Source organism: Hypanus sabinus, chromosome 4, assembly GCF_030144855.1.
Source record: "Hypanus sabinus isolate sHypSab1 chromosome 4, sHypSab1.hap1, whole genome shotgun sequence".
Lineage (NCBI taxonomy): Eukaryota > Metazoa > Chordata > Chondrichthyes > Myliobatiformes > Dasyatidae > Hypanus > Hypanus sabinus.
In genome coordinates this window covers 157809862-157835032 of record NC_082709.1, presented here as the reverse complement: position 1 = coordinate 157835032, position 25171 = coordinate 157809862, and the positions used below count along the sequence as shown (strand labels likewise).

General features: G+C 38.5%; 1 protein-coding gene across 1 annotated transcript; it reads right to left on the bottom strand.

Annotated features, from left to right (window-relative positions):
- Positions 1–1111: 1111 nt before the first annotated feature.
- LOC132392177 (centrosomal protein of 97 kDa-like) lies at positions 1112–22127 on the bottom strand. Its single transcript, XM_059966023.1, has 4 exons — positions 22092–22127; positions 15882–16690; positions 11836–11911; positions 1112–3278 (listed from the first exon to the last, which is right to left on the bottom strand). Exons 1-4 carry the CDS (start codon positions 22125–22127, stop codon positions 2643–2645), a joined length of 1557 nt encoding a protein of 518 aa, XP_059822006.1. The 3' UTR covers positions 1112–2642.
- Positions 22128–25171: the final 3044 nt, after the last annotated feature.

The following is a 25171-nucleotide window of genomic DNA, read 5'->3' as shown; positions in this document are numbered from 1 at the left end:
GATTTTCAAATTGAAATCCTGAAGAAATTGTATTAAGTAGTCTCTTCTGAGAGAAAAAAAAATGTATTTGGGCACATTACTTCAGCCACTGAAGAGATCAATTAGGCTGAGTGTCAAATTGTTGCTTTATTGCCATAAAGAGATCAGAAAGAATCTATCAGTCTGAAAAACTAAATTTTTTAAAATAGAAAATAATTAAATTGACAAATCATCTCACTGGAATTTGATGAAAAATTATTACATTCAGAGAAAAATATGGATTATATAGAGGGCACCAATTTAATGGAATGTAATGGCTTCTGGGCAATTCTGATGAAACACACATCTATCCAAACCAAATGTACATTTCTGTTTCTTGTATTGTTTACATGACTTCAGTTTTAATTTCAATCTTCAGCATTTACACTATTTTTCATTACCACATCTGCTACCTGAAGATGCAGGAACAGGGGAGATTTCTTTAAGCAGTTAACAAAAGTCAGGGATATGGCCTTGCTGCCAAATGTTGGTAGTTTCGTGGAGAAATTTTGCCAGGAAATTTCCAAGTCTGAATGCATCATTGGAGCACAGACTTCAATTGGAATTTTTTTTAAAAATCACAAGGAAAAGGTATGTTCGTTCTTTTAGAATGTTTCAATTTAGTTTGAAGCTGTTTATTAGGAACCTTGATTTTTTTTTAGAAGAACATAAGACTCTTAAAAGCTATCTGAAATGTCATTAGTTTTGGAAGAATTCAAATAGTCAGTGGTTATTTAGTGTGAATTAGGGGATGGGTGATTACTGACCATCAAGACTTCATCAAGCACATTTGAATACTCTACTATGGGTCAGACTATACTGGTAGCATCTGAGACATTACTGACAAGAAGGCCCTCCACACCTGGCAGATTAAAATTTCTGGGTGTGGTTTATTCATATCGCAAACCTATTTCTGGAACCAAGGTATGATCAAAAATTAATCTGTAAAATTCTTAAGTGTTTTAATACTTTGAAGTTTGCACAGGTTCTGCTGTATTTAGACTAGATCATATAATTCCAGCAGACAGTAATTAGATCAGTTACCTGTTCACATAGTGTCAGAAAGAAACAAAGGTATACGCAAAACATGACATTGCCCATCAGGATAAAGATTTATTATTATACATCTAAAATTCAACAACTTACAGGATCAATGATAATTTGATCAATGAAGCAAACCATTTGGAATGATTATTTAATGCACAAAAGAAAACACTATTGTATACAAGGTATTACAGTTTATGCAAATTTTGAAAAGGGGAAAAAAAAATGGTAATTTTAATGTTACAAAAATGCCAACTTGAGAGAAAGAACTTCCAGAATTCAATGATCACATTGTTAAGTAGGTAAGAAGAAATAATTTGGATTTTCACTTTTGTACAATCCAGAATGTTGTGCTTTTTATCTAATCTTGTCTTGGATGCAATCCTCTTTTGGTTAGACCTATAAAAGGACCCAGTACTTTCACATGTAAGATTTGGAATACTTCATGATTCCTAACTTATAAGTAACCTTTGCACATTCCACAGTGTTATACATTTTATACATTTGGAGGATTCACTTAACATCTTCCCCATCCTTGTATAGTTAGTAACTTTCTTCCTCATTATATCGTTACTCATATCGCCATTGTCAATATTAGTATTGATTAAGGTTGCATTCAAATCACTTAATTTTCCTGATTAGATCTGTTTCATTTAGAAGCAAGAAAATGGAAGGGTTAAAAAGTATTTATTTTGCACATTTGACAGTAAGAATTGCCACTGAAAATAGATAATCAGAAAAACCATAAATATAATTAAAATCAAACATTGAGAATAGTCTGGATTGGTTTTTTTTTAGTTGCTATTGTAAAATGTATATTTTTCTGAGCAAACTTACATGCACTTTAGTGTTCAGTTATTTTCCATAACCTTAAATAAACAGCAAGGAGACAGATAATAATGCATTTATCAATTTTGTTCTGATATTACCATATATATTTGTCATTTCATTTTTGCTTACAAAATAAAAATCAAATAAAGGGACACAAGAAACACTTTCTTCAGTCTTAAACTTAAATATAGGTCAATAACAAATAGACCTGCACATTTAAGATCAAATTATCATCCTAATCCACACTATACATAAAAATAAATAAGAAAGCTTTCTTGATAACAGCTTCAGATTTTTGCCATTGAACACAATAAAATTTCACACCTTCTGAATAAGATGCAGAAATTTAATTATCTCAGTCATACCATCATGTTGAAAGGAAGATGTAGACCTACTTATACCAAGTATCATGAACCAAGTGTCATGGATAACTGGACCAAACTATAACGTAAAACATCCTCATCAGAATAACAATCAGAGAATAACTGGAACTGTACACAGTATGCAATTCAATCCTAGTTGAAATGCTGACAGGAGAAACTAAATAAATTAACACATTAATTAGCATAATTACATTTTACTTGCACAATTTCTTTGGAAGAACAGGTATTGAATCCAATATTTTTCCAGCACCTTAGACAAATTTAGACCTTCTTAGTATTGCTTTCACTTAAATACGGGCTTATTAGTATTACTGTAAAATGGTCATGGATTAAGTTATTTATATCAAATTGATGCTGCTTAGAGATTCACTTATGGTCTTGATCTTGTCCATCACTGACACATTCCTCTGTTTGGCAGAGGTAATCTGGAATTTCTGTGCAGTCATCTTCAGACACTTCAACCGAGGCACCACTGAGGGAATCATGATCAATCCTACTACTGTATTCTGTTCTCCCACTACAATTTGATTCCTCTTCAGCAGCCTCCAGCTGCCTTACAGAATTGAGATATTGCTGTATAAGGCTGCTGTCCTGTTCATTATGGGAGTTCTCCTGATTCCATTTTGTGTCTATGGAATCTAGACTGGTTGGCTCTGCAGGACCATTTATTAAACGTTCATTGTCTATTTTTTTAAATTCAGAGTTGGCTTCTAAAACTGTGCTTGTGCTCCCATCTGAGGAACTCTGACAAGAATTCAGAGAATCTTGAAGACAATTGTGGGTGATGTCTGAAGACTGAAATCCTGAGTCAGGAAATTCTTGCACTGAAATCTCCAAGCTAGTATTTTGTCTGGACGAAAGGCTTTTATGATTATTTAAGGGTGTGCATATAGGAGGATGAACAAACTTAGGTTGCAGAAAAATGGGGTCCTTTGTGTCAGGGTGTAGAACTTCATTTTGTTTCTGGATCATTGATAATCGCCACTCCTGGAGGCTCCGAACCTGCAGTAAAAGAAGACAAGAACATGTAGGATTAAATTTAAGAAGATTCAAGAATAATGTATTAAAACATATTACATTTATGATATCAATGTACTTACATTTTTAAAGTTATAAAGCAATAATATTTGAAGTTGTTGATAGTTTGCAGTCCAGTACTGAAATGTCACAATTCTTTTGGGCCTGCCAACATATCCTTTGTTCAGTCTTTAGTAAGGCATTAGGCAGTGATACAAATACTCATCCATCCATTAGTCCATTGATCTCAATTTTCTTGGATAAACTTTATCAGCCTCTCATGCCTTCTCTACCAATCAATGATTCTAGCAGGTCTTTACCCCAGGAACACTTTTGTGCAGTAATCAAATACACTGTTTCCCTTAATACATAAATCACAACCTTCAACTGTTTTGATACATCATTCTGGATATTAAAAAGAATCCTCATATATGCTCTTCATGTTAAATCTCTTATTCTGAGATGGTGACCTTTGATTCTAGATATCCTTAGCCAGTAATTCCACATTTTTTTGTCAATCCTCATAATATTTCTGTAAGTTTCAATGAGATCACCTCTTTCTTCTAGACTCCATGGCATACAGATATAGTCTGCTTAATCTCTGCTCATACGACATGGCGGTACAGCATTGTGTAACATATTCACTGCTCAGATTCACTCTTGACCTTGGATACTATCTGTTGATTGGAAGGTGGTTCTTTTCTTTAGCAGAAAACAATAATTTAAATAGTACATTGAGTGAAATGAATCACAAACTAATATACTAGGTAACTTTACATCATACCACTGCTCTCTTCTCTCTTGATCTGGCTCAACACAAGCCAAGGAACAGCACCTTATCCTCCAATAATCCTTACAGCTGTCAGGATTCAATATTTTCCAGATAAATGGCAATTTTTATCTTGTATTTCACATTTCCCATCTCCTGTTTTAGTATAATTTGTCTCCTCTATTTACAAGCTAACGTATGTTTATCATCACTTTCATCGAGCATCAGCAGTACGTGGCCTGGCCCTCATTTCTATTAGAAATCTTACATTTTGATTTCTCTTCTCCTTCCCACTGTTCTGTGCAATCTGAAATCTCTCCCCTTTCCACATTTTTAGTTCTACTCAGAGGTGATTCACATAAATGTTTACTTTTCTCTCCACTGATGCTACCAAGTAAGCAGGCTTCAATCTACAGGACTGATTTGAAGACAAACAGATGGAGACCAATCAGGTAGCTTTACTATACAAACATTGTCTAGTTGGTATAGACATAAATGAGACCTATGGTGGACAATCAGCTATAGAAAAACATTACATTTTGCTTCAAAGTCAGAGTAAATTTATTATCCAAGTACGTACATGTCATCATATATTACCTTGTGATTCATTTACAGGCATTTTCAACAGACTAACAGTTGTAAGGCAATAACTGTTCCTAGATCTGATGGTGTGGAACCTAAGGTTCCTGTGCCTCCTTCCTGAGGTTGTTAGTGAGAGCATGGACAAGATGGTGGGAGCCCTTGATGATGGATGCTGTTTACTTGTGGCAGTGCCCTTTGTAGATGTCCTCAGTGGTGGGGAGAGCTTTGTCTGTAATAGACTAGACTGTATCCAGCACTCTCTTTAGACGTTTCTGTTCCTGGGCATTGGTGTTTCCATGATGCAATCAGTCAGGATACCCTTCACTATGCATCAGAAGAATTTTGTCAAAGTTTTAAGAGACAGGCTGAATCTACCTAAACTTTGTGATGGCATTTATGGTCCCAGGATAGATCCTCTGATATGACAACATCAAGAAATTTAAAGTTACTGAAACTCTTACATCTACAATGATGAAGTGTTTTGAGGTGCTGGTATTGAAGCATATCAGCTCCTGTCTGAATGGCGACTTGGATCCGCTCCAATTTTCCTACCAAAGCAACAAGTCCACAGTGTTAGCTGTGTTAGTCCATTTTGTTAGCTCTTCATTCAACCCTGGAATATCTGGACAGCAAAGATGCATATATCAAGATGCTCTTTATCCATTACAGCTCAACATTTAATACCATCATACTCTCAAAACTAAACAGTAAACTCCAAGATCTGGGCCTCAATACCTTCTTGTACAATTGGATCCTGAATTTTCTCACTTACAGACCTCAGTCAGTTCGGGTTGACAAAACACCTCTTCCACAATCTCCATCAGTGCAGGGGCACCGCAGGGATGTATGTTTACCCCCTGCTATATTCACTTTACACTTATCGTGGTGTGGCTAAGTACATTTCCAAAACCAAACTCAGGTTTGCTGATGACACCACTGTTGTGGGCCTATTTCAATAGTAATGAATCAGCATACAGGAGGGGAGACTGAAAATTTGGCTGAGCAGTGTAATAACAACAACCTCTCAATGTCATTAAGACTAAGGAACAGACTGTAGACTTCAAAGGAGGAAAACCAGAGGTCCATGAGCCAGTAATGATTGGAGGATTGGAGGTGGAGAGGTCAGTAACTTTAAATTCTTGGGTGTCACTATCTTATAGGACCTGTTCTAGACCTATCATATAAATGCAATTACAAAGAAGGCACATCAACACCTCTACTTCTTCAAGAGTTTGTGGAGATTAGGCATGCCATCAAAAACCTTGGCAAACTTTCATATATATGTGGTGGAAAGTGTGCTGACTAGGCTACATTATGGCCTGGTATGGTAACACCAGTTCCCATCAGTGGAAAATCCTACAAAATGTCGTGGATTTGGTCCAGTATATCACAGATAAAGCCCTCCCAACCACTGAGCACTTTTACATGAAATGTTGTCGTAGAAAAGCAGCATCCATCATCAAAGTTCCTCACCACCCAGGCTATGCCCTTTTCTTGCTGCTGCCATCAGGTAAAAGGTACAGATGCTCAGGACTCACATCAACAGGTTCAAGAACAGTTACCACCCCTCAACCACCAGGCTCTTGAACAAAGGAGGATAACTACACACATTCTATTTCTGATGTTCCCACGCCCAATGGTCTCACTTTAAGGACTCTTCATATTGTTATTTCATGTTCATTACTTATTGCTACTTATTTACATTTGCATCTTGTTCATTGATCTTATTTACAGTTACTGTTTTATAGATTTGCCGAGTATGCCTGAAGGAAAAAGGATCTCAGGGTTGTATGTGGTGACATGTATGTACTCTGATAATACATTTTATTTTGAACTTTGAAGTATCCACCTCCAATCCCCTAATGAGGAATGGCTCAGGGACCTTGGCTTCTTCTTCCTGTTGTCGATAATCAGCTCTTTGGTTTTGGTGATATTGACAGAAGTTGTTGTTGTGCTACCATTTGACCAGATTTTTAACCTCCCTACTATATGCCGATTCATCACACTTTTGATTCTGCCAACAGTAGTACTGTTAGTAAACTTAAATATCACATGAGAGCTGTACTTAGCCACACAATCATAGTGATTAAGCAAATAGAGCAGTGGGGTAAGCACACAGCATTGTGGTGCATCTGTGGAGATGTTGTTGCCAATCCATACTGACTGTGGTCTGTAAGTGAGGAAATTAAGGATTCAGTTGCACATGGAGGTATCAAGGACAAAATCTTAGAGCTCAGTGATGAGATTCGAGGAGAATGCTGAGCCGGATTCAATGAGGAGCATTGGATAGATGCATCTTCATTGTTCAGGTATTCCAGAGCTGTTGACCAGTTGTGATGATAGGCAAATTTGAGTGGATCCAGATCACTCCTAAGGCAGAAGTGGATACGCTGCATGACATACCTCTCAAATCATTCCATCACAGTGGAAGAAAGCCTAACTGAACGAGTCATTGAGGCAGGTTACCACCTTCCCCTTGTAAGACTGAAGCCTGCTTGAAATAAGTGGGTACCTCAGACTACTGAATCAAGAGGTCAAAGATGTCCATAAACGCTCCAGCCAATTGATTAGCACAGGTCTTTTTAGTACTTTTAACAACATGGACAAAAAATATTTACAAGACTGTCATGGCCTGATATTCCAATTGAATGCAAATTAAAGGACAAGTATAAAATCTGAACTTGACCATTATTACAACTTAATGTCAATTTGACAGCTATTTTATGAATAGACAATAAAATGAGGAAGATTGAAGCATCAAGGCAAATGCGGTCAGTGATCGCTCTCCATGGAGGCCACAGCAGTGTTTGGACCCAGTGTGATGGTCACTCTTCATGGAAGGATTGAGTGTGTGCTGCTGCTCTCCCTGATGCTGATGGGAAGATATTTTTGAAATACTGAGTTTGACGTGATTATTGGACTGTAGTTTATAGTGCCTATAAAAAGGATTTGCCGTCCTTGAAAGCTTTCGTGGTTTATTATTTTACAACACTGAATCACACTGGATTTGATTTGGCGCTTTTTTTTCCCTGATCAACAGAAAAAGACTTTTTTGTGTCAAAGTGAAAATAAATCTCTACAACCTGATCTGAATTAAAAACAAATATAAAAACACAAAATACTTGATTGCACAAGTATTCACCCCCTTTAATAGACACACCAAATCATCACTGGTGCAGCTAATTGGTTTAAAACTTCACATAATTAGTTAAATAGAGATTACCTATGTTTCAAGTGACCTATGAAGATCAAGGTGTATCAATTGATTATAGAAAAAATACAACTGTAGCTGGAAAGTCTAACTGCTGGTGAGTCAGTATCCTGGCAAAAACTACACCATGAAGGCAAAAGAACACTGAGCACTCCATGAAAAAGTTATTGAAAAGCACAAGTCAGGAGATGGATACAAGCAAATTTCCAAGTCACTGAATATCCCTTTGAGCACAGTTAAATCAATCATCAAGAAAGGAAAGAATATGGCACAGCTGTAAATCTGCCTAGAGCAGGCCATCCTCAAAAACTGAGTGACCGTGCAAGAAGGGGACTAGTGAGGGAGGCCACCAAGAGACCTTTGACAACTCTGGAGGAGTTACAAGCTTCAGTGGCTGAGATGGGTAAGATTGCGCATACGACCATTGCCAGGTGCTTCACCAGTCACAGCTTTATGGGAGAGTGGCAAAGAGAAAGCCACTGTTGAAAAAGACTCGCATGAAATCTCAGTTAGAGTTTGCCAGAAGGCATGTAGGAGAATTTGAGGTCAGCTGGAAGAAGGTTCTATGGTCTGATGAAACCAAAACTGAGCTTTTTGGCCATTAGACTAAACACTATGTTTGGCGTATGTCAAACTCACCATCCCATCGTGAAGCCTGATGGTGGCTGCATCATGCAGTGGGGATGCTTCACTGCAGCAGATCCTGAAAGGCTTGCGAAGGTAGAGGACAAAATGAATGCAGCAAAATACCAGGAAATCCTGGAGGAAAACCTGATGCAGTCTGCAAGAGAACTGCAAATTGGGAAAAGATTTGTTTTCCAGCAACACAATGACCCCAAGCATAAAGACAAAGCTACACAGGAATGGTTTTAAAAAAAACAAGTTAAGTGTCCTAGAATGGCCAAGTCCAGAGACTAGATCTCAAACCGATTGAGAATTTGTAGCTGAACATGAAAAGGGCTGTTCACTCACAATCCCTAGACAATCTGACAGAGCTTGAGCACTTTTGTAAAGAAGAATGGGGAAAAACTGTAGTGGCCAGATGTGCAAAGCTGATAGAGACCTATCCACACAGACTCAAGGCTAGAAATGCTGCTAAAGTTGCATCTACTAAATACTGACTCAAAGGGGTAAATACTTAAGTAATCAATTATTTTGTTTTATATTTTTAATTAATTTAGATCGCTTTGTAGAGATCTGTTTTCACTTTGACACAAGAGTCTTTTTCTGTTGATTAGTATCAAAAAAGCCATATTAAGTTGTTACGAATTCCCATAACTGGATCACTTACCAGCAAAGATAGAGAGGTCCGTTGAAGTCTGATGGTACTATTTTTAAGTATTTATTGATAAAGGGCACAAAAATAAGATTAATGCAAACATACAGATAATATACGTCGTCAATACTAAATCTAAGCGCGGGTATAATAATAACCAATAAGAAATAGCTCAGTCGTTGTCTAGGGGTTAATGTATTGTCCGATGGAAAGATAACAGTCACTATCAGTTCGTCCAAGCTGCAGCGTTGTTGGGTTTAAAAGTGATGCAGTTTAAACTTGCCCCAGGTCTTTTAAGATGCCGATCCGTTGAGTCAGGGGAGCGGGCTTCCCCGTTGTTAGCTAAAAGCTGTTTTCCCATGGTCCCAGCCACCAATTCCAGCCACGGAATCGAACGCACGTGGCTTCCTTCAGATGACTTCCTGCTGTTAAGTTGTCGCTTAACGTTTCTTCTGGTGTGTCTGAAGGGGTTGTTCCCCAGACCCTCTTTAATACTTCCTCACGGGGTCTCAGATGTCAATCAGATTGGGATGATGCAATCCATCCACCAGCCCACTCTGGTCATCCCCTGAGGGGCTTCAATGAATAGTACAGTACTCAATACACAACTTGGTCTTCCGGAGACAATGGCCATGTCCTGTAGCTTTACATCGCCGGGGAAACGAGGCATTTTGCACATCCCATTCTCCTTTCCTGGGCCCCTTGACCCAACCTAATGATGACCTTGCAATTCTCACAAAGGAGGGGGCTACGGACGTAACAAAATCCACTATGGTTCAATATTGTGAAACAATAAAACATAAAAACTGCTGGGGGTGGGAATACTTTCTATAGGCACTGTATATTGGTCTCCTTCAGTTTCCGTGTTATCTTTCTTATTACTGATTGGTAAGCGAGCGACATATTACTTTATGAGTGAGGGAAGTGTTGGGGATTTGGGGTCAATGTTTTTGTTCGTGTTTTCTGTGTGGGCAATCTGTTAGTTTTTTGTGTGTCAGAGAATGGGTTGGGGGTTTGATGCCATTGTCACCTTTTTTTTTTGCAAGGTAGGGTTTGAGAATTTGATGTTATTGTTACCTTTTTTGCAAAGGAAAGGGTTGAAGGTTCGAGTTTTTGATGTTTTAGCTGCCATTTTCCACGTGAGCAAGCGGTTAGTTTTTGTGCGAGGGAGGGAGTGGAGATTATGGGATTTGCAAGTTTTATTTCTTTTTCGTGTAGCGTGGGTGTTGATGTCTGTATTTCATGGCTATCTGGAGAAGATGATTATCAGAGTTATATTGAATATGCATATTTTGACAGTAAAGTGAATCTTTGAGCCCACATCCAAAACTACTTGGTAGGAACACATTTGACGAGACCCAAAAGCTAGAAACATCAGTTGTTGTTTCCCTCCCCAACCAAACTTGCACTTACCAGAGCCAGATACAGAGACATAATTTCAGAATATCCCTGCCCAAACTATCAGGATAGATAAAGATGACAACCAGCCATCCAGCCTAATCTCACTTTACAGCACTTGGTCTACAACCCTGCCCACCTGCTCTAGAGTATCCGTACCACATTGACAGCAAACAATAATCTAGCCAGAACCTCTGACATTGGCGAATCATATCAGATTTTAAAGTCTAATGTTCAGAGACATTTTAAACAATTCAATAATTGGAATGTCTCCTGCAAAAACATCTGGCTTCAGTGGATAATTCCATATCTTCTGAGTTTTATTTTATACTTTTATAAAATAGAGTTTTAATAAAAAGCGTTATTCTTAATAATAGTCTTTTATAAAAATAATTAAATGAAATAAAAATATTAAAAAATAATTGGGGAGCATGCCTTATGAGAATTGGTTGATTGAACTCTACTTTTCTCCTTTGAGTGGCGGAGGATGAGAGGTGACCTGATAGAGGTGTACAAGATAATGAGAGGCATTGATCATGTGGATAGTCAGAGGCTTTTCCCCAGGGCTGAAATGGCTAACATGAGAGAACATAGTTTTAAGGTGCTTGGAAGTAGGTACAGAGGAGATGTCAGGGGTAAGTTGTTTGTTTGTTTATTATTATTATTTTTATTTTTTTAATATAAAAACACAGAGTGGTGAGTGTGTGGAATGGGCTGCTGGCAGCAGTGGTGGAGGCAGAAACGATAGGATCTTTTAAGAGACTCCTGGATGGCTATATGGAGCTTAGAAAAATAGAGGGCTATGGGTAAAGCCTAGGTAGCTCTAAGGTACGGACATGCTAGGCACAGCTTTGTGGGCCAAAGGCATGTATTGTGCTGTATGTTTTCTATGTTCTATAATAGTCTTTTATAAAGAGTGCTTTAAAACCTACTCTTAGTGAAATATAGATGACGGACCATGGAATATCCTGAATAAATTCCAGCTTGGAAAAGTATGAACACAAAATCAATTTTATTTTATTTAGAGGTCAGAGGAGAATGGCCAGACTGGGTTAAACTGACAGGAAGATGACAGTAACTCAAATAACCATGTGTTACAATAATTTGTGCAGAAGAGCATCTCTGAATGCACAATACATTAAACCTTGAAATGGATGAGCTGCAGTAGGAGAAGACAATGCTGGGTTCCACTCCTGTATCTACTAAAGTGGCCACTGAGTGTATATAACACTATGAACGTTGGAATTTTAGTGTTAAGTAAATTTTTAGTCTAGATAATTGGACCATATGCAATAAAAGTAGTTACCTCGTTCCATAAGAACTTTACAGCTTCTTCTTGTACCATTCTTTGAATACGCTCTTGTTCACACTCTTTCCTCCATCTACATAGAGAAATAAAGATTAAAAAATGAGGACACGAGGAGCCATTCTGGCAATTAAAAAATAGCCATCCAGCCTAATCATTTTACAGCACTTGGTCTACAACCCTGCCCATCCTGGCTCCTTAAGTGTATTATCTATATATTTGTTAAATGCATCTAGTACTTCCACCTCCACCAAAGATTAATGGTTAAATGATTACTGTTAACCATCCCTAAGAAAAGTAGTACAAAAATCAGAGTGAGTTAATAGGCATGTGGCAGAACAGGTTCCGGGGAAATAAGTGAAATAATGAGACAGGTTTTAGAAGAGCTGACATTGACCTGGTGGGATCATTGCAGGAAAATATGACTCTGACATGTTTAGTTTTCTACCTCATGACCAAACAGGAGATTAATAAAATATACCAACTATAGTGGACAAACATGAGCACTAAGAAAGTATTAAAGGACTTAAGTGCTTTGGTTCCTAGCCTACTCTGAACAAAGATTTTTAGTAGATAACAATTAATCATTAAGAATTGTTAATACTTCGGTGTTGCACAATTTTCTTCAGGGGAACAATTAAGTAAAACCTTTCTGTGATTAAGTGTCATCTTGGTCTTTCTTTTTAAAGCAGACCTCTTCCTATATACAAGTATTGGAAAACAGGAGGATAGGGAAAACCTGAAAAGGAGAAATAGAGCACTAAGCAAGCAATAAAAATGAAAGGGAAAATAGTAAACTAGCACAAAATATATAAAACAGATCGTAAAAAAAATATAATTATATAAAGTGGAAAAGGGTCTCTAAAGTGAACATAGGCCTCTTGTAAGATGAGAAAGAGAAATTAATATAGACCTTGAACTACTATTTTGTATTGGTCTTCATGGTGGAGGACATATCTTAACATGCCAAAGACAAGTGTTATGGATAGGACAAAATAAGAGGCAAGGACGTTGATACAATCACTGTTACTAAAGAGGTAGAGATGAGCAAACTAATGAGCCTAAAGGTACAAAAGTCTTCTGATCCTGATGGAATGCATGCCAGGGGACTGAAAGAAATGGCGGAAGTTATAGCAGATATATTTGTGATAACTTATCAAAATTCTGTTTAAAAAGGGATAGAGGGAAAGGCTGGCAAGATGGGGCCAGCAACAAATGGCAATGTACTGCAGACAGTTCATGAAACGACCAACTACTTCTTTTAAATATACTACTAATCTATGTGCAATTGGGACATAGATTTTAATCATGTGTTTTTGGGCCCACTAGTGCTTTTGCTGTCTCCAAGGGAATTTGGCATGGTTGAGAGCAAGACTGACAACAGAGTGTTCAGCCTAATGGCAGAGTGTGAATCCACAAAAGGTTCCAATTCTCAACCAACTCACTGATTAAAGCATCATGCAAGATTGAAATCAACAAGGATGAGAGCAGAAGGCAGACAGGTGTTCAGTGCCATCTGCCTGTGTTTGACCAGTCTCCCTCTCCCTCGCTGCTGCCAGGAATCTTGGGTCTTGGGCAAGGCTTAATTTTCAGTTTGTGGATTGGACTAATTTTTAGAGAGCTCTGCAAGTTCATGTTATATGCGTTTCTGATCACTCCTTTTTTTTTTAAATTGCTATTCTGCACGATTTTGATTGGGGCAGACTGGCTATGCGATCTACAGTCAACATATTAGGGTTAGCACTAAATTGAACTGAAATAAACTGAACATTCCTAGACTATTTCAAGGCCTCTGATGTTCAATATTCTATGTGTTATTCACTCATTTCTTTGCCACTTGCGTGATTTGTTGGTTTTTTTTGTGTGTGTGTGTGATGTTTTTCTTTGAGCGGTCTCCATGGTGTTTACCTCATAGCTGTCTGCAGGAAGACGAATCTCAGGGTTGTACACCGCATACATACTTTGATAATAAATGTCCTTTGATGTTTTTATAGATCACCTAGCTTAACATCTGTAGTGGGTAAATGCTTTAAGCTTTCATTAAGGATGAAATAATGTATAGAAATGGTTCCATCAAGCAGAAAAGGCATGAATTCATGAAGGTCAGGTCCTGTCTGACAAAAATACTGGACTTATTTGGGGATATAATGAGCACCATGGATTAAGATGAACAGATGGATGTTGTATACTTGGATTTCCAGAAGGCATTCACCAAGGTGCTGCAAAAGGATGCAAGGGGTTGGGAGTACTGTATTAGCATGGATATAAGATTGATAAACCAATACAAAGTGAAGGAGAAATGGGTGCTCCTCTGGTTGGCAGTCAGTGGTGAGGGGAGTGAGGGGCCCACAGCTGTTCATAATAAACATTAATGATTTGGAAGAGAGGACTGGGTATCAGTAATCAACAATCTACATTTGTTGATGACACTAAATGGAGTGGAATAGCAAATTCTGCAGATAATATGAAGAGTCTGCAGTGAGATTATAGATAGGTTGTGAGTTAGCAAGCTTTGGCAGATGGATTTCAATATTGGTAAATGAGAGGTCATCCACTTTGGAAGGAAAAAAAATCAGATTATTAATTAAATGGTGAAAGATTGCAGCATTCTGTTGTGCAGAGGGACTTGGGATTGGTATCATAAAAGGTTGGTTTCCAGGTGCAATAGGTTACCAAGAAGGCTATTGGAATGTTGGACTTCAGTGCTAGAGGGATGGAATTTAAGAGCAGGAAGGTTATCCTGCAGAGTACTGGTGGGGGGAGGGGGGCTGCAACTGGAGTACTGTGTGCAGTTCTCATTTCCTTAATTGGGGAGAGACATATTGGCTTTGGATGCAGTGCGGAGGAGCTTTAGGAGTTTGATTCTGGAGATGAGGGGGATAACCTATGAGGAGAGATTAAGTCATCTGGGACTATAATTGCTAGAATTCAGAAGACTGGGAGGGGATCTTATAGAAACATAAATTTATGAAAGGATTTGATGAGATGGAGACAGGAAAGCCGTTTCCACTGGTTAAGAGGCTATGGGACACAGCTTCAAAATTCGGGGGAATAGATTTATGACTGAGATGAGGGGGAACTGCTTTTCCCAAAGAGTGGTGAATCTGTGGATTCCCCTGTCCAGGGAAACAATGGAGGCTACCTCATTAAATATTTTCAAGACAAAGTTAGATAGATTTTTGCATAGCAGAGTTCTGGAGACAAGGCAGGTAGGTGGAGTTGATCCCATTGTCAAATCAGTCATGGTCTTACTGCATGGTGGAGCAGGCTCAACAGTTCAGCTGGCTTACTCCTACTACTTCTTTAAAAAAAATGGAGCAACAGTTACTGCTTGAAATTTGTAATTTATCTACAGTTGCAGTATTAATGTAATACTCAAATAGTTAGGCCACTATTTAGGTCTGGAACTTGCATGTTTAAGATATTATATATAAGAACTTGTGAAACAGGCAAAAGCAAGAAACATCAACATTTGTTCACGTCAAATGAACCAGCTGAATGCATGTTCATGGAAATACAGTCAGTATAGAGCTTTTAATCCATGTATTTTGAGGCTTGTTTGAGAGATGCAAGACACTTTATCTTACAGTGGTATTCCCTTTTAAAGCTCAGAGTTACATCACAGATAATGCATTATATTGTATCTGGACTCTTGCTTACCACTTTTATTTGTTTGCCATTTTATTCCTTGCTTATTTTTTTTTAAAAAACAGGATTGGCAAATTTGCTTAAATTCACTTATTTGACTTTCAATACTAAAACTACTACTCACTCCACTAGTCATAAAAATTGGTGGAAAATTTGGATTAGTTTGAACACCTGGTTATTTTGACTTAATTGAATTAACTGTAGTAAATAGAGATTGTTACTTGGATTTACTCACGTTGTAGTATTACAAAACAGAAGAGAAAATGATACGAGAGAATTATTTGGTTAGTGGATTGACAAATGGCTTTGGATTTCCACTTAATACAATGCATATAATGAGTGAATTTTGTGTATTTTCAAAAAAAAAATGTAGAAAGTTTCCCTCCCTTATACTTCACCTGAATACTTCTTCAGTTAAGTATTCCACATGTTCTTGCATCCTACGTAGTCGGATTTCACAACGTATTTCCTTTGCTCGTGGATTCCAGTTCCTAGTGTAGAATCCACGCCAGCATGCTTGAATCCTTACAGCTGCTTTATTCATATAATCTGGGGTTGCCTCAGTTGCTTTAGACATATCAGATTTATTTGGCTTTGTGTCCTCTTCTATCATCTCCTGCACGGTTTCCACTTGCACCTGACTTGACAATTTGTTGTCTGGAAAACGTTGCTCCTTTGTTAATTCAACTGACATTGGGTTTTCGCTTTCACTTAAAGTGAAGGTCACAGAAGATTGCATTGGACTGGATGCAAGTAACATCTTGCCACTCTCTACTTTGCTTCTCTCGCAAGATCTTCCCACCCATGATTCATGATCTTCTGTCCTTGCTGCCTTCAGATGTTTTTGGTCATCACTATCTTCATGGTCATCTCCAGTTTCCAAATGCAGTGGTGCTGAGGTATCACTGGGAGTAAGACCATCTGTAGGAAGCCTCAAATCATGGGAAGGTGAAAGAGGTGACATTGCAGTAGTCACGGGCATAAACGTGGATTCAGAAGACAGAAGACTGCTGTTCAATTTATCTTCATCAGTCTGTATATCCTCCAAGAAGAGCTCACCATGACAGCATCTTGAAGCCTCTCCAGGAATTGGTGAGACTTGCTTAATTGCTTTGTGTTGCTGTCCATGGCCACCCACTGCAACCCATGAGTTAATGCGAATTACAGGTTCTAAAACAGAACAAAATAATGTTACATGTATGCATGTCTGTTACTTTTTTCCCCTTTTGTGCCTGTGAGGCCAAGTCTCAAATATAAAAGGATATCACCACAGCTTACAAGCTGTATAATTTACACATATTTGACTAAATAAGATTACAATCAAATCTTCCTTTTAGTTCACTATAATCTTGGCAAGATTAGTATCCAATTCTATAAGCCTACATTGAGGTATTTCTCAAGCAGTATTTTCTCTTTCCATTCTTGCATGGTCATTTCCAAGGAGTGCTCAAAGAATTAGCTTTGTCATATCATCTTTTTCATCTACAAGCACCCTTAGAAACAGGATCAGCTTTTGCATGTAAACTGATGATACCAAGATCTACCTATCAGTAATTTCATGCAATAACATCACCTCTTCATCACTGACAGAAGCCTGCTATCATAATTAGGAAACAAATTAGAAGTTCCTTTAACTGGATATCAGGAAATAAAAATAATTATTTCAGCCCAAACATAACTGTGTTATGTTATCCATTAGCTATATTGCATTTAACATTGAACTTTGGATGCCTCAGAAGAATAAGAGAAGATATTATAGAAACATATAAAATTATGAAAGGGATAGATAAGATAGAGGCAGGAAAGTTGTTTCCACTAGTAGATAAGACTAGAACTATGGGACACAGCCTCAAGATTCGAGGGAGTAGACTTAGGATGAAGATGAAGAGGAACTACTTTTCCCAGAGAGTAGCAAATCTGTGGAATTCTCTGCCCAATGAAGCAGAGGAGGCTACCTCAGTAAATATATTTAAGACAAGGATGGATAGATTTTTGCATAGTAGGGGAATTAAAAGTTAAAGGGAAAAGGCAGGTAGGTAGAGATGGTCCATGACCAGATCAGCCATGATCTTATTGAATGGCGGAGAGTGGTCCATACACACCAGCTGTATGGTGAAAAAGGCACAACAGCACCTCAGATGGTTGAGAAAGTTTGGTATGGGCCCCCAAATCTTTTCTATAGGGGCACAATTGAGAGCATCCTGACTGGCTTCATCACTGCCTGGTATGGGAACTATACCTCCCTTAATCGCAGTACTCTGCAGAGAGTGGTGCAGACAGCCCAGTGCATCTGTAGTTGTGAACTTCCCATGATTCAGGACATTTACAAAGACTGGTGTGAAAAAAGGGCCCAAAGGATCATTGGGGACCCAAGTCACCCCAACCACAATCTATTCCTGCTGCTACCATCTAGGAAATGGTACCACAGCATAAAAGCCAGGACCAACAGGCTCCAGGACAGCTTCTTCCACTAGGCCATCAAACTGATTGGAGTATATTTCTATGTTGCATTGACTGTTTTATTTATAATAAATGATTTTAAATTACTGTGATTGTACATTTAGATGGAGATGTAACGTAAGATTTTTATTCCTCATGTATGTGAAGGATGTAAGAAATAAAGTCAACTCAGTTCAATATAACTGTATGGATTTCTACAAGAACACAGAAGGAACAAGTTACAGTCATTTGTTTGCACTATTCTTCCTAATGCACCCAAAATTGCATTAATTACTCATCACTTACATTGGAGAATACATATGAATACCTTGTGCGAGGTTGCTTTCACAGAGCAGAATGGAGATGGTGGAAGTACATGTTTAAGTTAATGGCTGTGATCAGAAATAAGTGGATTTTTTCCCATTTCTGAAACCAGAAATACAGTAGTACAAGTAATTTCCTTTCATCTCAGTGCCTTTCAAACTAAACACCCCGATGGTATCTGCATTATTGCAAGTGATTTCAACCATGCAAACCTAGACAGTTCTGCCTAAATTCCACCAGCATGTTGATTTTGCTACCAGGGGAGAAAATAAGCTAGACCTGGTTTACACTAACATACCAGGTGCCTATGAAGCAGTCTCTCAACTTCACATTGAACTCTCAGATCACTTACCAATAATGTTAATTCCAGCACACAAACCAGTGGTCAAATGGGTCAAACTAGTTCTACAGGTGGTGAAAACCTGACCTGAGGGTGCAGTCTCTGCACTGCAGGACTGCTTCGATAATATCAACTGGAGAATATTCAAGGAGGCTGTTACCTATGGCAACCTTGTTAAAATCAAGGAATATGTGGATTCTGTGACCAGCTACACAGAGAAGTGTACTGAGGATGTTAGCATCATGAAGCACACACGGGTGAGGGCAAATCAGAAACCATGGCTTACTGCAGGAATCCGTGCATGGCTGAGGGATCGTGATGCTGCTTTTGGACTGGGAGATGCAGGGAATTCAGAGGATTACAGACTACAAGTCTACTAAGCACGCCAGTGACCAGGATGTTTCACTCGCTGAAAGGCTGAGTGTCCACTATGTCCGGTTAGATGTACAGAACAAAGTGCTGGCAAGGAAGGCACCAGGGGAGCAGAGATTCTGACCGGCTGAAGTTGAGGTGAGGAAGACCCTAGCCAGAGTCAACCCACGCAAAGCTGCCCGATAATATACCAGGTCGGGTTCTAAAAGACTGTGCAGGCCAGCTGACAGAGGTGCTGACGGATATATTCAATATCTCCCTAGAACACCCATTATCCACTCACTTTTCAAGGTGGCAACCATCATTCCAGTGCCAAAGGCAGCAACAGTTATCTGCCTAAATAACAATTATCCAGTGGGATTATTACGTATTCAGGCAACAATAAATATATGAGTTCGGCAAGGGTTTCTTATAACAAACAACACGTTTATTAAACACAGAAAACAAACCCCCCAAAAGTAAACAAACACTACCGTAACCGGAAACAGCTGCTGAGCGGCAGCCCAAACAGTTCTTAAAGTGATATTGCAAAAACAGTTCTTTAAAGTGGTATTGCCAAAAGTTCGATATGCTCACAGTCCATTTAAAAGGAGAGACTTTATAAGACAATTTAGGTTCTCTTTCATGTCGCTTGCTTCGATCCCCGACGTCGAACTTCCCACGAAGAATTCACGAAACAGAACGGCTTAAAGGCACTGACCTTTCCTTCACCACTACCTTCAATCCTTTCTAGTTAAACCTAGGGATTAACACGAAGATAGTCAACGAAATCCTTCCAAATAAGGATCAAACAAAGGTCGCCCCCGTTTCACCGTAGAAAGCGATTCTCCTCGATCTTTAGCTTCCAACTTCCAATCTTCACTCTCCACTAATTTCGAACTAACAGAATCATAAAGAACCTGCTGGCAATGACCTTTTAAACTTTAGCATTAATTAAAAACTTCATCCTTCAGCTAAACTGCGTCATCACTTCAAACGCGCAGTGGCATGAAGTCAACCTGGCAAATCCAGCCACGAACTGCCCCTCCTCACAGGGTGGGGTCTACCTTTTATAACCTGTAAAAAAAAACCCGTCACATGATCTCTACTGGCGGGAAAATGACGTCACCACCATCACAAGACCATCACCTCAAGTCCAGTACAGTTTCAACCCCAGTCACATGACAAGGGCTCCATTGTCATGTGTCACGAGTATGTAACAGGATTAACATCAACCATTAAGAAATGCTTTGAGCGGCTGGTCATGGATCACATTAAAGCCTTCCTCCTGGCTACACTGAATCCTTTCCAGTTCACTTATTGCTCAAATCAATCCACTGTCCCACTACTTTGTCCTGTCTCACCTAGAAAATGGGGTCTCATATGCCAGACTGCTGTTTATAGTCTCCAGTTCAACATTCAACACCATCATACACCAGTGGTGGGGAAACTGTCTTCGCTGTGTCTCAACATCGCCCTCGGCAATTTGATACTGGACTTCCTAACAGTAAGGCCACAGTCAGTCCGTGTGGGCAGCAACATCTCTCATCCCATCACATTGAGCATTGACACCCTCCCAAAGCTGTGTGCTCAGCCCGCTGCTGTTCTCACTGCTGATGCATGACTGTGTCACAGGATCCAGCTCAAATTGTGTAAAATTTGAGAATGACACAACAGTTGTTGACCTTATCAAGAATGATGATGAGACAGAGTATAGATAGGAAATAGAGCACTGGTGCATTGTTGAGAGAAGAACAACCTAGCCTGAACATAGAGAATGCAAAGGAAATCATTGTGGACTTCAGAAAGGCGCAGACAAACCACCCCTCTCTGTGACTACATGGTTCCCCTGTAGAGAGAGTTAAGTGCACCAAGTTCCTGAAAGTTCACCGAGTTCCTGAAAGTTCACATCATGAATGACCTCACCTCGTCTCTTAATATCACCTCCCTGAACAAGAAAGCACTTCCTAAAAAGATTGAGGCAACCAAGGCTCCCCTCCCCCAGCTTAACTGTGTTTTACAGGAGCACCATTGAGAGCATCTGGACAAGTTGCATCTCCATTTAGTAAGGGAGCAGACAAGCATTGGAACATTAGTCCCTACAAAGGACTGTGAGAACAGCTGAGAGAATCATTGGGGTCTCCCTACCAACCACTAGGGACATTTATCAGGAGCACTGCATACACAGGGCCCACAGTAATATTACAGATCCCACCCATCCAGTATCCTTTTTGACTTTCTACCATCAAACAGATTATGATGCAATAAAACAAGAACGGTTAGGATAAAAAACAGTTCTTCCCCAGGCAATTAGGCTTCTGAACTCCCAGCCCCATTGATTGCAAAGTGTCACTGGTAAATCTGTTCCACAGCTTCCAATATTTATAATTAATGCACTCTAGTTCGTTATTTATGTGTGTTTCATCTGTAGATTTTATCTGTACCTTCATAAGTTATGTGTTAAGCTTTACACCCTGATTCAAAGCAACATTGTCTTGTTTTTTTTTAATATATATGTTATATAATATATGTACGTGTACATAGTTAAATGATAATAAACTTGACTTCCAGTTATGTGTAACGCCCTGGTTCATATTTTTACTGTCCTGCTGTACGTATTTCATTTAGCAGTTCTGTAAGAGCAGTCTAGTCTGTTTTCAGTTTGTTTAGGTTATTGTTGAAGATGAGAGATGAGGAGAAATGTGTGTCATCCAATTAGGATGGTCAAATTAAGGGGAGGTTTCTCTGGTGAGGACCACTGAGATCGGATTTTGGGTTTTTATTTGAGAGGAGGTGAAGAGGGAAGACACAGGAGAGAAGAGGTCGTAGGATTCGACCTGGAGCAGGACTGTGATTTGACGAAGCTAGGGGCGAGATCAATTAAGGATCAGTGACTATGGAGAAACTTAGAGCTCCAACTTGTGCACATTTGACTGTTTCATTAAAATGGGCCCCTTTTTTTGTTCTTTTCTATCCCTTTAGTCAAACTAAGGTTCATAAATATAATCTTAATTGTTTGCAGCGTACTGTTATTTCATGGCACTAATTTGTAATGGTAGCAAGTTACACAGCATTCACACAACAGGGGTTTGGACTGGAAGAGCACCTCAATCTCACGAGTTTGGGGGCCAGAGGTCGTCTTCCCTAAACTTACGCAGCCAAGGAAACCTGGGGTTTCAAATGCAATCATTATCTTAATACATTAAACTTTTGATATTCATCTTAACATTTGATAGTTACCAATCTGATGCCCTATAACTATTCATCACCCTTGTCTCTTATTCTTCTTTAGCTTACCAGGATTGAGGGCCACTTATTTTCAGTCTGATTTTGTGAGACCCAAGGCAACCGAAAATGTGGTAACTGTAGATTCTTCTGCAGGTGCGGCAAGAAATGTCTGAAAGCCTTTCTGTGCGCACCTGATGCATAGATTTGAGGCTGTCAATACCATTCAAAATACTCTTCCTCTACTTTAGACCATCTTGGACCAGATATTCCCAAAGTGTTAGTCGAAAGGACCACTTTATTGCTCCTTTAATTCCTAACTTTCCTGAAATGCCTGCGAAAAATGCTATGGACTTATTTCTTTCCATTAATCCACTAGGTAAAGGTTTAATATCAATTATTCGAGATAAATTAGCAGCCTTACGACGGGCCCCTGTGGATAAAATTAAAATGGCATGGGAGCAGGATTTAAATACCTCCTTATCTGATGAGAGTTGGGACTCGATTCTCAAATCGGTTAACTCAACCTCTCTTTGTGCTCGCCATTGCCTTTTACAGTTCAAGATTGTTCATAGAGTCCATATGTCTAAATCTAAACTATCTCGATTCTACCCTAACATTAGTCCGCTTTGTGATAAATGCAAGAGGGGCGAGGCCTCTCTCATTCATATGTACTGGTTCTGTCCTAGCTTGGAGAAATTTTGGAAAGATGTCTTCACTATGTTATCATATATTCTGAATCAACACCTAGAACCAAACCCCTTAATTGCTTTGTTCGGTTTCTGGGGCGAGACAGATTTACGTCTGAGTCCAACCAAATGCCGAATATTATCCTTTGCCTCTCTCCTGGCTAGACGCTTGATCCTCCTTAAATGGAGAGATGTTGCCCTGCCCACTCATGCTCAATGGCTTAATGACATTATGGCCTGCTTGGACCTCGAAAAAATTCATTACTCAGTTCTTAATTCGGATTTAAAGTTCCATAAGCTCTGGGGACCTTTTATCGAGTACTTTCATAACCTTCCTTTTGACTAGGGTTTTTTTCTTTTTGGTCCCTTGCTTTCAGCTCCCTTTTTTTTCTGGTAGTAGGCATTATTATCCTCTGTTGCTAAGTGTATTCACAATCTGGGAGTTTGATTGTCCTGACTTATATTCTCTATATTGTGTTGTGGTTGGTCTGGAGTTTTTTTTTGTGTTGTGGGGTTTGGGGAGGATACTAAGTTTACTTGTCTTCAATTTAGGTCCTTTTTTTTTTAAATTCACTTTTTTTGTATCATATTGTCATTGTATGCTTAATTTTGCACTGTATTAATGTTCCTAATTTTGATTTGGGGTTGTTTAATTTGTAAAATGTATTAAAAAACCAATAAAAAAAAAGAAAGGACATTATCTCCTCTCCACACACAAAAAATGTGGCATTAAAAATATCTTGGAATCTTTTCCACCAACCTGTAAATAGTATTTTAGGAAAAGTTTCACCAAGGCTCTATGTACTCAAGTCCTCTTTCAATAAAGATTAATATACTATTTGCCTTCCAAATTACTTCGAGTCAATATTAATTTTCAGTGATTCTTCTACAAGAACTTCCATATCCCTCCAAACACGATTACATTTCACCTCTCATTTTAAAAAACTCTACTTTCTAAGTTTTTTACAAAGTAGATGACCTCACATTTTCCACATTATATTCCATTATATGGCATTGCTCATCTCTATCCCCCCTGAAATCTAACTGCATCCAGCTCATTCTTCAATAATCCTCACTGAACCAATACTGATCTCTTCCTTTGATGATAATGGCAGAGGAGGGAGATGAGGTTACAGAGAGTGGGATATAATTTTGCAGCTGTTGATATCCTTTAACATTTCACAATGGCCGAGTTTATGCTGCTACATCTGATTTAAATCCATTGAATTTAACAGAGTGCCATATTATCTGGAGAAAAATAAAAACAAAATGCTGGAAATGCTCAAGTCAGGTAACATCTGCAGTGAGAATGTTTCTCAATGACACTTTAATCATATGGAGGCATCCTTCTTGTCAAGATAATTTTAATGAAAACAATATCCTATGTAATGCTCATTCCTCCCAGTATAGGCAACAAATGCATCTTCCATGGGCAAGTCAAATAGGAATCCAAATCATAATAAAATATGAACATTGTTATCTACCCTCCTCTAACCTTCAGATATATTCTTTCTATTCCAATCTATAATTTTATACATTTACTGAACTGCCATCTGTTCATCTATTTGCCCCAACTTCATGTCCCTGAATTTCTGATTACTACATGTTAGAGGTCTTCTGATATGTAAAACCTTTTTTAAAAAATATGAAGTTAGTCAAACTGATTGCTACAAAATATTGTTTTGCTTCTCCATTTAATATTAAATCTTTAAAACTATGTGCAGATTTTTCAAATAAGTGCCAGTATCTTACAAGTTGTCAAATAACCACATTTAAAAGACAAAATTACCACCTTATAATAAATAGATTGAATGATTTTTGAATGCATGGTATGCATTTTATACCATCAAATCACTGGAATCAAAATACTTTGTAGTTCCTGCATTCTCCCTACCTTTCACGTTATAGACAGAGTGACTTTGTGTTGGACTGCCATTTTCGCCTGACAATGACAGCTCCAAATTGGGACTTGAACATGGAATATGGTTGTTGTTCTGGAACTTTTCCATCAATTCTAGTTGGTGAAGCCTGGTGCCAGACAAAAAGCAGTATAATATTAGCTACTAAGTTAAATCTAAAATGCAATTTGTTTAGAAAGGTAGTAGCAATTGCTCCATAATTCTATGGAATATATTGACTGAATATATGTTTTAATGTTCAATGTTCAAACCATTTATTGAAGTCGAAAAATGTTCATATAAGTATAATTTTAAGGATTTAATTTTGAATGGGGAATAGTGAGATACAAAGTACAACAGGAGATAGGAATGACATGTAAAAAGGATCATGTTATCAAGGTCATAGGGGATTTTAACATGCA